Below are 13948 nucleotides of genomic sequence, written 5' to 3'. Positions count from 1 at the left end.
TTAAAAAAGAAATTTACATATGACCATTTCTGGTGTAGGTGGTATATAAACCTCTTAACACCTAAATACATAGTGATGTGATAGCTGTGTTTATTCTGATAATGCTGGTCTCCTTGAACTGACTAAAAGACCTTGATGAAAATTATCATCTGTTTTCAACAGACTTTAATGACTGTTTAAAACTGTTTAATGTCAACTGACATTTAGAATTGAAATGAATAGAAATGGAAACTAGATCACATTTAAATAATCAAACTTCATATTTTCATTTAATAATTTAGAATAGTATCACTTTAGAGGATGTTTAAAATTGCATATTTGCATAGGCTCTATAATTCTTCAGGATAGAAAGTAAATATAGTAAAACAGGAAATTTACAATACCCCAGCAATATTATATACCCTTAATTATTGAAATGCACTGAAGCCCATTCAAGTCACTTTTATAATTTACACTCTGATGCATCACCTGTCATCTCTGTCCTAGCACTCTTTATAACTCTTTAATGCACGCGTGCGCGCAAACACACACACCCCTCTACCTCTATCTCCCCTTGTTGTGATTGTTTTATCACTGTTTAGTAGGTCTGGTAAAATAGAACTTTGTAAAAGACTGAAAATCCTCAAGTCCACATTTTGTACATGAAACAAGGTGAACAAAACCAAATACCTCTGATGTAATAAGAGCCTATTGGCCACATCATTTATCTTGCCCTCATCCAATAAATTTAGGGCCCATGAGCTTGACCTGTTTCGTCCTCTCAGCATTCCTTTGCTCTCAGACTGCAAAACAGGGACTCACAGCCAATGCTTCCCGATACGTGACAGAGCTCAGCAGAGTTTTCCCACTTGAAAACTTCCACTCTATCCTTGAGTGCCTTTTCTATTTTTCAAACTTATTTTTCTCTATTTACAATTTTTAAGCATCATTATTATTCAATTTCATTAAGGGTACATATCAACTGAAATTAAGGTACAGTGGTGCCTCGCAAGACGAAAAGAATCCGTTCTGTGATTCTCTTCGTCTAGCGGTTTTTTCCGTCTTGCGAAGCAAGCCCATTGACGGATTAGCGGCTTAGCGCTATTGGCGCTATTAGCGGCGATTAGCGGCTTATCTGCTGATCGGATCAGCTGATAAGCGGCTTAGCGGCTTAGAAAAAGGGGGGGAAGGAAAACAAACCCGCAGGAACTCACAAGACATTTTCGTCTTGCAAAGCAAGCCCATAGGAGATTCGTTTTGCGAAACACCTCCAAAACGGAAAACTCTTTCGTCTAGCGAGTTTTCCGTCTTGCGAGGCATTTGTCTTGCGGGGCACCACTGTACTATTAAAGCAAAGGGGGAGGTGCAGTGCACCAAAAAGGCAAATAAGCCAAACACAAAACAATTCAGATGGACATTCGAGGGTACAGATATACAGCTGCAAGAAAACAGCAGTAGATGTGAGCAGAGAAACCTGTTTCCAATCAGGAACATACAATGCATAACTGATCAATAAAGCATTACTCTCTTTCAGTCAACACCACACTGCCCGCCTAGCTACCCAGACCTGACCTAAGAATAAAGACATATGGCATTGGGGCAGGGTTAAGAGAGGAACCAAGAATTATAAAGTTTTCTTCTTCTTTTTCTACTCTTCTAAGTCCTGGTCCTCAGAATCTGACATGTAAGCTTATGAAAAATGATTGCTTCCCACACTTTCCCCTTCCAATCTTTATGACTAACCAAAGTTCAAAGCCTTCATTTACTCATCCAGGCTATTATAGCTTTCAGAAACAATATGAAATTCTGTAAATTTCTGTACAAGTTCAGAGCATCTCCCTGTCAATGCTGTGCAGTATACGAGTTTGGGGTTCTTAGCAAATGCATGCTTAAAAGTTTCCCCACATGCTGATAACACCAGGTCTGAAAACTATTGGTACTCCTACCAAATACAGTCATACCTCGGGTTGAATGCGCTTCAGGCTGAGCACGTTCGAGTTGCGCTCCGTGGCAACCCGGAAGTAACGGAGCACGTTACTTCTGGGTTTCGCTGCTTGCACATGCGCATACGCTCAAAATGACGTCACGCGCATGCGCAGAAGCGGCGAAAAGCGACGCGTGTGTGCACAATGTGCCGTCGCTAGTTACGTTTGCTTCTAGATACGAACGGGGCTCCAGAACGGATCCCGTTCATATCCAGAGGTACCACGGTACGGGAAAATGTGCCCATCTGCCAAAACTGTATCCAGAACTGGACAGGAACTAGACTGCTCATTAACTTACACTGTATCACAAACACATTTGTACATACAGCTAGCTGAGCTGCTCAATGTCAATTTCTTATCTAAGGCTAGAGCTGATAAAAATCCATAACCCCAATGTTCTTCCAAGCTGTACCATACATCCCCCTCCCCATTTCATACTCATAATCCTGTTTTTATTTATAAGCTGCCTTGAGTCTCATCAGGGGAAAAGGCAGGGTATAAACAAATTAATAGCAACAACAACCCTGTAAAGTAGGATAAGATAAGAGACAGTGACTGACCCAAGTTTGCCAGAGTTATTCTAGAATATCCCTACCCAACTGGCTGGTGTACAAATGCTGTGTCAAACCCCAATTTTGAGCAGAAATTAGAGGGGAAGAATTTGTAGGGAATGTGTACCTTGACAGAGCAAAATGGAGTCCCCATGAGGTGTGACATGGAGGATTGGGAACCACACCAATTGCCTTGTGGCATTTTAAAATGGATAGTTCAATTTGTGAATTTGGTTTTGTCATGCCAAAAATTGGCTGAAGTCATGCCAAAGTCACATTTTGGTCTGCGTGTCCAAACATCATCCACGATGGCTGCCCCCACCTCAGGAACTCTCCTGTGGAGGCACCCGGCTGCCCTGCGGAGGCTTGAAAGGCTGTCCCTGAAGCCAGAACAGCGAGACGGAGCGCTGCACAGTGCTCCGTCTCGCTGTTCTAGCTTGGGGATGCCGGGGCTTTATGGGGAAACCCCGGGCTTCCCCCTTCAGCCCCGACACTGGCTGGGCTGGCTGGGGAAACCCCCGGCTTCCCCATAAAGCCCCGACAAGCTCAGCCAGGGCTGGCTGCTTGCTGGGGCTGTAATTCAAGCAAAGGGAGAGCTGCTTGCACGCGTGTAAGCAGCTCTTACTCTGCTAGATGTACAATGTGCTGGAAGGATGGGGACTGCCCCTTCCGCCCCTCCTCCAGCTTACTGTGCCGGTAATTCCTGGCATTTCCTCCTTTTGCGCTGGTTCCACGAGGCAAGGCAGCTGAAATGATTTGATTCAGAATGTTTTTTACTTGTTTTCCTCCTCTTAAGACTAGGTGCGTCCTATGCTCGGGTGCGTCCTATAGAGCAAAAAATACGGTAACTGCTTTTACAGCCACACTCCAACAGCTGCTCTGTGGGGACAATAATAGTGGCCTCTTATACGAGGCTATTGCGAGGTTTGCCGAGATAATGTATGTGAACACTTGAATTGTGCTATATAAATGCTAAGTATTATTATATTCCTGATGGCGTAGTGACCTTCAGTGAACAAATACATTAGTGCTAGATCTCCTAGAAAATATATAGCTGAGTTTAAAGCCACACTGCATGTCCTTATTTCTCTTTCTATGCTGCCTGCAGCAAATACACAAACCTTTCATTTTTTTCTCCTTTTCTTGGCACACTTGTGGATGGTGCAGCATAATCAGCCTGGATGAGTTTCTCTGCTGCTGGGCAGCTCAGATTATTCATATCGCTTACACTGCCTTTGAACTTTACTTGGGCATGGAATGTCCTTAGGTAATTTGACCCAAAGTGACTGCTCAAGTTTTGGGTTTGTTTTCTTTCTTTTTTTAAATCTTTGGGGTTATGAAAGAAACATTTTGCTGCAAAAAAGGGTGACTGCTAAGGTTAGAGACAGGCAATACTTTTTAAGATTATTAGAAGGTTGTTACATCACCAACCACAGTATACACACTAATTTCTTTTCTGTCACTGTCATTTGAGGTGATAGAGGTTTGGTGGATTTTTTAACATGCAAAACATTCTTACCAGAGGCAATAGTAGCATGAACGTACAGGCCACAGGCAGTGATGCCTCTGTCATGCCACCTTCTACTGAATACAAATCGTAATCGACTTCCTTCAGCTTCAGGACTGGTTCATACCAGCTTAAACATTTCTTGATCTCTCTGCACATGCTCCTGGACACTTGAGGTCAGGAATCTCAATGCATGAACGAACTCCACTGGAAAGCATTGTATTTTAAGGTAATGTGAGGCAGTACTTAACTTGTCCATCTCATGGTCCATTTATAAACATAAGTCAGTCAGGAAGGGAGATGTACGAACATTTATGGACCAGCCCTCAAAGAGTTTTGCAATCCTACATTTCTCACACAACCTCATCTTATGCTGGTTCTTTGTCTGTTTTTGGTGTAAGCAGAGCTTTTCACTGCAACAGCTAAAGCCTCATTCTGTGTTAAACTAATGGAGCAGGAACATGGGACTGACAAGTGACAATCTCTAGCTGCAGTCCTTCCCAGTAGTCCTTAGGATACGGTAGAAGGGTTCACTCAAGTGGTAGAGGAGAAAAAGACAGGAAATAGCAATCACTCCAGGTCTTTTATAAGGTCTAGGGTGCTTGTAATCTACAAATAAATTAAACTTGAGTACAAACCAGTTTAATCCCATCAATGTCCACATAATTAACAACTTAACCTAATCCTAAACCCATTACTTGATAATAGGTCCCTCTGAGTTTAATGGATTGAGGCATAATTAACTTAAATTCAGTCATTCTTCTGGGCTATTTAAGAGGAAACACAACATCCTCTAAAACCGTTCTCTGGTCAGTTGTGCTTCTCCAACAGTGCTTATTTTTAACTTGAAACAAAAATAAAAATATATCACAGCTGCAAATGCATTTATTATTCAGTAATATGATGCAATCCGGGTACACCTGGATTCGGAAATGAATGGGGAAGTCACTTCTTGGCTTGTGCAGAAGCCACCCAGTTCTGTGAACCATTAATCAAACTGAGCCAGAACAATCTTAAGCCAATGCATGTAACGTTAGCAAGCATAAAAATGCCATTGTTTTGGCATGGCCATGGTATCAGATCATTATCAACAAAAATGCAGCACTGAGTCTCATCAATCCATACAAACAGTTTGATATTCACTCAGCAATGGTTTAACTCATTAAAACTTACAGAAAAGACCAATGCTTTGCATCTATATTTTAAAAATTAATTTTCCTAAGTGCTTAAAGTCTTTCACATACCTTGCCTCAGTGCTCTTTACAACAACCCTGTAAAGCAGGTGAATGCTATCAACTCCATTTGTTGTGAAGCAGCTGGGGGAGGGGCTGCTAAGGCTAAAGTGAAAAGGCTCAGGCAATTGCGCACATGGAAAATGTCTTCCATAAGCCATTGAGAACTGCTGGCTGGTGAAGTAGACAATATTTGGCTAGACAGACAAATAGTCTTGACTGACATATAATCCACACTGAAGCCCCTTTCATTTGTCAGGTATAACTGTCGTGGCACTTTCCACTTAAGCAACTGCCACGCAGAGAGCATCCTACACAATACCGTCTCTTCCCTCTTCGTATTATGTCCCTGCGCTACGTTACACCATTTGATTTGGGATAACAGTAATGAAATTGTGGGTGGTTCTTAAGTCACTTAAACACACACACACACACACACACACACACACACGTTAGTAATCTCAAAAGTCAGTGCCACACATGACTGTTATTGGTTATAACTGCATGGTAAGTAAGCAACATTTTAAAGCCTCCTTTTTGGTCTCGGGTGCACACATGCACTCCTGCCTGGGCAAATCATTACATGCCTAAAGAGTGCCTTGTGGCTTCCACTCCTTTGCAGGTGGCTTTTTCTGCTGTTCTTAATAGCATTCACTTCTGTTCATTCGTATCTCAAAATGGATCCTCAAAGAGTGGAGTTGTATGTTCAAGTAATCTGCATTGTAATTATCTATGGATTTTCAGCTACTATGAAATTAATAAAGTCATGATTCTGAACTGCAAACCTCTGCCTTATGCTCAATAAAAATTGGTGGGGAGGGAAGAAATATGGTAGAATATTTATTATTTACTTAATTAAAAGATTTTGAGGCTGCTTTTCTGGACAAATGTCCACCCAAAGGTGCTTATAATCAAAACATGATAATATGAAAAGAAGAATAACACAGTTCAGTGTTCAGTAGAAGGGAATTTCATAATTGAAATGTTAGCAAAGGTGGCATGGGTGTAGGCAGTCTAATAATAGCAGGGCCAAACCATTTGTAGTTTTAAAGATTAACACCAGTACTTAAAAATAGGGTCAGAAACTTGCTGGTGCAGCTATTATAATGTGCAGCTATTATAATGGAGGTACTACAGACCTTGCTTCCAACAGGACTCTGGAAGCTGAATTCTGGACCAGATGAAGTTTCCCAACCATATTGAAAGGCAACCCCACAAATAATGCATTTCCGCCATCTGGTCTGGACATGAACAGAAAAGGGATTGCTGTGTTGTAACACAGTCCTCTCCAGACAGGGGTGTGGTTGGCAAAGCAGTCAAAAGTGGTAAAAAGCATTCTTGGTAACTGACCATCATTTGGGTTTCCATAATCGGTGCCAAATCCAAGAGTACCCTCAAATCACATGCTTAGTCTTCCAGTGTCCAACAACAGCTGTAAAACACCTTTCAGAGCTGTGGACCTCTCTGCCCAGATCACATTCAGATGGTTATGATTCAACTTATTTCATGCACTGGTTTAGGGTGTGGATATAGTCTGATGCCTCTCATTATTATCTACTTGAAGAACATTTGGGCATGAGGGGAAATAAATATTCTGTTTGGTTTTTCCTTTCTGACTCCTGATAAACACTTCGTGAACAGAATGCTCTATTTGCATACAATGCTGTGCAGCAGCGAGGGCAATACCTAAATCTGCTCCATCTGTCAGAAAAAAGAGAATGACAATTACCTCTTAAAACAAATCCCCCATGGTGAAAGCTGAAGGATAATGGAGAAAGGATGTAGTTCAATGCGCACAGGGGTAGTGGCTTAAAAACTGCCAATAAATGGGATAAAATAGACTAGATGTGAATGGGTTCAATCATCCCTGACCATCACCACAGAAGCAGGAGAACAGGAAAAGGCATCTGACATTAAGCAAAGCTACTGAAGTCCACTGATATGCACTGGGCAGTAGCACTTAAAAATAAGTCAATGTACGGTGGCGCAATGGGTTGGTGCATCTGGCTGTAACCAGAAGCTTGGTGGTTCAAGCCCACCCAGGGGTGGCTGTGGGCAAGACTGCTGTGCTGCAGAGGGTTGGAATGTCCCTTCCAACTCTACAATTCTATGGTTCTATTATTCTGTCCACTTCCATCCCCATGAAAAGTGAATGGGGAAAGGGCTCGGTCATTAAGCAAAGCTGTGCAGGCCCACTACTGCACACTGAATATTCAAAAAATTGTCAGTAAAGTAGTGGATATAACTTTCTTCCAAAAAGAGCTTTCCCCACATGCCCAAGGATGAAGCGGCTGCGGGGGAGAGAAAGGTGGAGTAAAGGTTGCCAAACTACTCTGGCATGTTTGAAGCCATTCCCACCAGTAAGAGTGACAACAGAACAAGGTTGGTTCTCCGTGGGAAACAGCTGCGCCAATGCAATGCAAGAGCAGAACCTCTCCACTCCCAAATAATCATAAAACAAGTATGAAGAATACCATAGTAAAGGGGCACAACTAGCACAACAGCTATAAATTGGGACATGCATCATGCAAATCACAAGCAAGAAAGAAGCAGCAGTACCATGAGGAAATGCTAATATGGATTGAATCTACCAAATGTGGATTTTAGATATACAGTACAGTAAGACCATAACTTACACAGGAATTACATTCCAGGGATTGTACATAAAGCCAAAACCTTGTATAGTCAAAACACACTGGGTGCAATGGTGGGTGGGATTGCCAAAGTCTTTTTCCCTGGACACCCCCCTTCTTTTTCTTAAACATTTTTCTTTTTTTTGCCAAATACATACAGCCGAATGCACACAAGTTAGATGTACATAAGTAGCAGGCTTACTGTACTAAAAATTAGTATAACGCATGCTCCTATGTTCCTACATCTGAGACGTAGCATTTTGTCCAAGGTCACCCACCAAGTTCATGGCTGAGATTAGATGCAAATATTTGAGCCAATGGCATCCTAGGTCACAGGACTACAACTTCACTGGCCTCACTCAGGTGGAGGACATTAGCAAAATGTATGCCTGGATCCCTGCTCAAAGAAATATGTTTTGATGTCACAGTACAGGTTTGTCACAACACAGACGCTGCTCTCCCATTGCTGAACTGCGCAGCAGAGCAGATGGAAAGAAATGTAATTTGGCACAGCGCCCATGGGAAATGGTGTGACATTTGCCCCTAACACCATGTAGTCACAAGCAGCCCCTTCGGAAGAAATTCACAGCAGAACCTCCACAATGAAAAGGGCATGCTTCTTCAGGAAAGGGGAAGAATCAAGAATAATGTATGTTGCTGGTGGCATATTTCCAGCAGAAATAACATGAATGCAGACTTTTTTTAAAAAAATCCTTCCTGCTTTCATGAAAAGTGGGCTCTGGCAGAATGAAGGTCAAAAGGGTTTATTGCAGTGTATCATCAGCTGAATGTGGAGGGGAAAAATACCATCAAGTCATGGAATCCAATTAAAAGAACATAAGAAATACTCAACCGGATCAGACCTAAGGTCCGCTTAGTTCAGGATTTTGTTTGCCCACAGTGGACCACTAGATGATTCTGAACAATCCCTGTCAGAAAGTGAAAGCAATGGCTTCATCTTCGGCAGGACGCTCTGCATTTGAACATGCAGATTGCTATGAGCTTTACGAGAGTTATTTGATTACACTTGGCTGCTACTCTGAACATCAAAGAGCCCAAGTCCAGAATCTGGTCATCTGTCCTGGATGCTTCAGTTGAGATTCCTGCATTGCAGGGCACTGGACATTGCAGATGGCCCTGGGGATCCCTCCCAACTCTACAGTTCTATGCTGCTAATATTCCTCACCCTTTTTCAGCAGTAGCAGACTGCCCCTTCTGCCTAAGCCTCCTGCGTTCACAATCCAACTCCCATTAGAATAATTATTTTTAAATAAAACATAGCCTCAAACCTACAATATTGTACATCTAAAATTATAGATTTTGGTTTCAAGTAAGCGTTGCCTTAACACCAAAGAAAACTTTAAAACTATTCTTGTTCACATTAGCAGTTTGGGGAGGGAAAGATAAGAGGCAAACACACTATATACATAATTTAAATATTTCTAGAAGCATCTTGAAAAAATTGCTGGCCGGGGTGGAAGATCCGCAATGACACTCACACCCTTCCCCTGATAAACCTACAGTTTGGGCTCTTGGGAAGTTTTTCTAGTAATAAGCACTATGGTTGCAAATTGTGGATTTCCCAGTGGATTGTGCTCCTGATGGATCAGAACTTCCTGCCTCTACTTTATTGCCCCTTAAAATCCACCACCTGGAAAGACTGCCTTAGTGCGTTTCATGATTGGTCCGGAATTGGTCCAATCTGTACATCACCTATTTCCTTTATTCATATTTAGAGACTTACTATGGCCACAGCTCTTTCTCTATGTAAATATCTGCATAAATGCTCAACAACTATTAACTGTTGCCAAAGCACTCAGCAGTCCAGGCACACCCTCTCCACTTCTGCACCACCGCTAGCCTTTCTCGCAGACAAAAACCCTCGGGATGATGCAGTTTAAATTTTCCCCTTCTGTGCATTTTTCTTCAGAAAAGGAGGACATGGCCCATTGTCACATTTAATTATGTGCCTGTTCTAATTTTGTAATTTACATAACTGGATACACACACATACATAAATAGGCCTGCAATTTAATTCTAATGGAGTTCCACAACTAAGCAAGTTAAGTAGGTAGATTTTCATCTCTTTTATGGAAATTATAGGTTAAAGCATTCTTAAGAATGGTAATGAGCTCCCAAATATAATTGCATAGGTAACAAACAGGCAAATTTGATTTCCTTCTCCAGCAGAGGGCCAAAATGCCAACCCTGTCCCTCTACTTTTGCATTCCAGATTGTTCACTCCTTCTGATTCTCACTCATGTAGTCAAAAATATGTGACAGTTCCCTACTGTTTATAGGAGTATCTCTACTTCATTGAAGACATTCAAGCTGTTCTCATTCCATCTTAACAGGGAACCCTCTGAGCTGCACTTTGTGGGAGGAGAGGAGGGATCTCAAACAGACAATTCTTAGCATTGTCACCAAACTACAATTCTCAAAATGAAGCCACAAAAGTGATATCAATCTGATACAAGTCTGCAGTGTGAAATATACCCTATGGTCAGATGTTTTAAAATACTATTATTATATTATATTATATTATATTATATTATATTATATTATATTATATTATATTATATTATATTATATTATATTATATTATATTATATTATATTATATTATATTATTATATTATATTATATTATATTATATTATATTATATTATATTATATTATCAGGGACGCCGGTGGTGCTGTGGTCTAAACTACAGAGCCTAGGGCTTGCTGATCAGAAGGTCGGCGGTTTGAATCCCCATGATGGAGTGAGCTCCCGTTGCTTGGTCCCTGCTCCTGCCAGCCTAGCAGTTTGAAAGCACGTCTAAGTGCAAGTAAATAAATAGGTACCGCTCCAGCGGGAAGGTAAACGGTGTTTCCATGCACTGCTCTGGTTCGCCAGAAGCGGCTTAGTCATGCTGGCCACATGACCTGGAAGCCATATGCCGGCTCCCTCGACCAGTAAAGCGAGATGAGCGCCGCGACCCCAGAGTCATCCACAATTGGACCTAATGGTTAGGGGCCCTTTACCATTTTATTATATTCTCATCTCCACTGTTTCAGGATGAAACTTGAAAAGCTTAAGTGAACAGCAAAACACAGGGTTTTTTGTTTTTAATTTAGGATTTTAAACAAAAGGAAAACATTTTGAAACTAACTAAAACCAAGCAAACACACTACTATTTAAATGTGGACTATTCTCCATTTATTTCAATAAATTTTATCATTGCCAGTAACTTTTTATCCAAAATGCTGAAATAATGTTTAGGATGGAGTGGCCTGCACATATTCACATCATCATTTCTTAGTATGCTCTGTTTTCCGATACTTGGAATAAACGAAAACAGCAGCACAAGGGGGACGGTGGAAGGGAAGCCCCTGCGGAGAGCCCCACTACCTGAAGGGAAGGCACTTGCATCAACAAGTTGGAAATTAAAATAAGGCTCCACATCCTTGTGTGAAAGCTCAAGCCATCAAAATCGGTATGTCTTACTTGAGATGAAACACATTTCAGATGGGAAAGTTAATGTGAGATATTGTACATTGCTCCTCTTTCCACACACTCAGTATTCTTTTTTCTTATTTAACCAGTGCTGGGGCCTCAGGGGTTACTCAGTGGCTCTCAGGACCAGGGGCAGAAATAAGTGCAAAACTCGCTTTATCACCTGATATGTGCTGATTTTAAAAAGTGGAGATGGAGACTAAGGGAGTCTGTGCCTTGCCCTTTGGGATTCTGGCAAAGTGAAAATCAACACGAAGCCAATTCAGGCCTCAGTGGTGGTTGTTTTTCTGACTGGCTGACAACCCCACCAGCAACAGGTTCCAGCAAGAACTGCATGCACATGACACTGTGTACTACAATTTACAAAAGAAACCTTGAACAACATTTTTTTTCAAGTGGAATGGTTCCTGAGATTTATTAAAATTTTCGATTAAACTTCTAAACTGAGCATGCAGTTCCTAAAAATACTTTAGCTGTGGCTGAAAGAACCAAGCATATTGCAAAAGACATCAGAAGTAGAGAAACCTGCTTAATACTGAACTAGACTATGAGATGGGCAGCAGCTCCCAAAGACTCAGGCGCTGCTCTGCCCTGAGTTTCTGTTTCAAAACTAGACCTGCCAGGAAGGAACCACCTCAGTATATGCAAATAATGTACCATATCATGTAGCTATGGCCCTTCTCGATTTTCTCATATGAATACAGCTAAGTCCTCTCTTCCCTACCAGCCTGGTATTGTGCAAGGCACCATGATAGTTCGGCCAGGCTTCTCCGTCTCATGCTTTACTTTAGATTGCCTTGCAGTTTGGCAGTTTCCGGGTCTCAATGGGCAGCACCACCTCCGCTTTTGCAAAAGTGGCTTACATGCAAGGTGCAGAAGACTTTGATTTGAATGAATAGCTCATTTCCATTGCCCAGCAACTGATGCGGAAGCATCATAGCAGGGGAGGAACAGGCTGCATGGGACCACTCCCCCCCCCCCACATGCATGCCTCTCTGCATATGGAGGGTGAATAGAGTTCTTTCACGAATTGGTTGGAGGTGGTTTTGCTAAAGTAAACATACACAGTACTAAAAGTACTGAATGAATTTTCAACCCTTCTACTCAGCTTTAAGCCACCTTTCTCCCCCAAATATTTTAAAGTAAAGCTGGAGAGATTTGGGACCTTTTTGCACTGGGTGTTGATGTGCTTCCCCTGACTGTAGTATTTAGTTGCTTAAAACACAGACATCAATCCGCAATCAAAATGAAAACTAAATCTCTATCGGAAAACCAGGGCAAGGGGTCCGCTGTCTGTACCTGCAATCTACCTATCAACAATCCAGCCTGCTCTTCACCACTAGTTTCCTGAGTTAGATGGAAGTGAAGATGGGAATTGCGTGCACGTCCTAACATACAACAGCAAGGCAGTTTCTTACCTGACCTTGTTAGGGGTAACCAACTTGGAGAGGATGGTACTCTTGGACATAAAGTTTCTTAGGTGGAGTCAGAACAAGGAGTGCAGTCTGACAGCTACTCTCATTTTGGGCACAGAGAGAATGAGAGAGAAGATGTTCTGTCCAGGGGGAAAAACCTATGGGAGGAAGCAACGGTGAACAACATTTCACAGATTGTGTCATTTTAGGGTGGGACTCCCAAACTAGGCCACGCTCACAGTTAGGGAGGAAATCACCAAATGGTGAAAAAAATCAAGGAAGTATTTCAGTTTACATGCTTTGGGGTTGTAAATTGATTCATATTGTATGAACGGAGGATTTGCAAAGAACATATTGGTGATCAAGGGGGGGGGGGAGTTCTAATTTACAAAGTGAGACCACCCTACCCAATATTTAACTTGGCCAATTTCTAGATATTTATTCAAGTGCTTCCAATTTTATTTTGTTTTTCTTTTATGAGCCAATGGATAAATATCACCGGTGGCATTAGGAAGTTCAAAACATACTGGAGACTCAAAGCCTATTAAGGAATTCAAACCTATTGTTTTGAAAACATAGCAAAGCCCTGGATTTCAGAAGCTGTCACTCTTTCTTATTCATGGGAAATTTGTTGTGCAAATATTTTTTATATAAATCATAGTAAGAACATTTTCCAAGGGTATGATACCAGCAACTTTGGCTGTTAATTTCATAATTGAGATCCAGGGTATATCTACACTACAAATCTCTCGTCCTGACCTAGCCACTGTGATCCATGCGACGGTCACCTCCAGACTGGATTATTGTAACTCGCTCTACGTGGGGCTGCCCTTGAGACTGACCCAGAAACTCCAGCGGGTGCAGAATGCCGCGGCGAGACTCCTTATGGGGTCTTCGCTGCGAGAGCACATTCATCCGGTATTATACCAGCTGCACTGGCTCCCGGTGGAGTACAGGATCAGGTTTAAGGTGCTGGTTTTAACCTTTAAAGCCCTATACGGCCTAGGACCCTCGTACCTACGGGACCGCCTCTCCTGGTATGCCCCACAGAGAAACCTACGGTCTGCAAATAATAACATCCTCAAGGTCCCAGGCCTCAGAGAGGTTAGGCTGGCCTCAACTAGAGCCAGGGCCTTCTCGGCTGCAGC

The 13948-nt window shown here is 42.0% G+C and overlaps 1 protein-coding gene across 11 annotated transcripts in view; it reads right to left on the bottom strand.

Moving 5' to 3' along the window:
* PCDH17 (protocadherin 17) overlaps window positions 1–13948 on the bottom strand; it is a 137002-nt gene that overhangs the window by 64843 nt on the left and 58211 nt on the right. For 3 of the 11 annotated variants that reach the window (XR_014009192.1, XM_081198280.1, XM_081198282.1), the window contains exon 4: window positions 12804–12958. The exons of 7 other annotated variants lie outside the window; for them this stretch is intronic. Coding sequence is in view for 3 of the 4 variants with exons in the window: in XM_081198280.1 (XP_081054406.1) it covers window positions 12813–12958 (146 nt within the window). In the remaining variant the exon portion in view is untranslated. The remainder of the gene's footprint in view (window positions 1–12803; window positions 12959–13948) is intronic. One more of the 11 variants, XM_081198281.1, reaches the window with a different exon arrangement.

Source organism: Podarcis bocagei, assembly GCF_964188305.1.
Source record: "Podarcis bocagei genome assembly, chromosome: 6".
Lineage (NCBI taxonomy): Eukaryota > Metazoa > Chordata > Lepidosauria > Squamata > Lacertidae > Podarcis > Podarcis bocagei.
The sequence above is the reverse complement of the archived record's forward strand: the minus strand, read 5'-3'. Positions and strand labels throughout refer to the sequence as shown.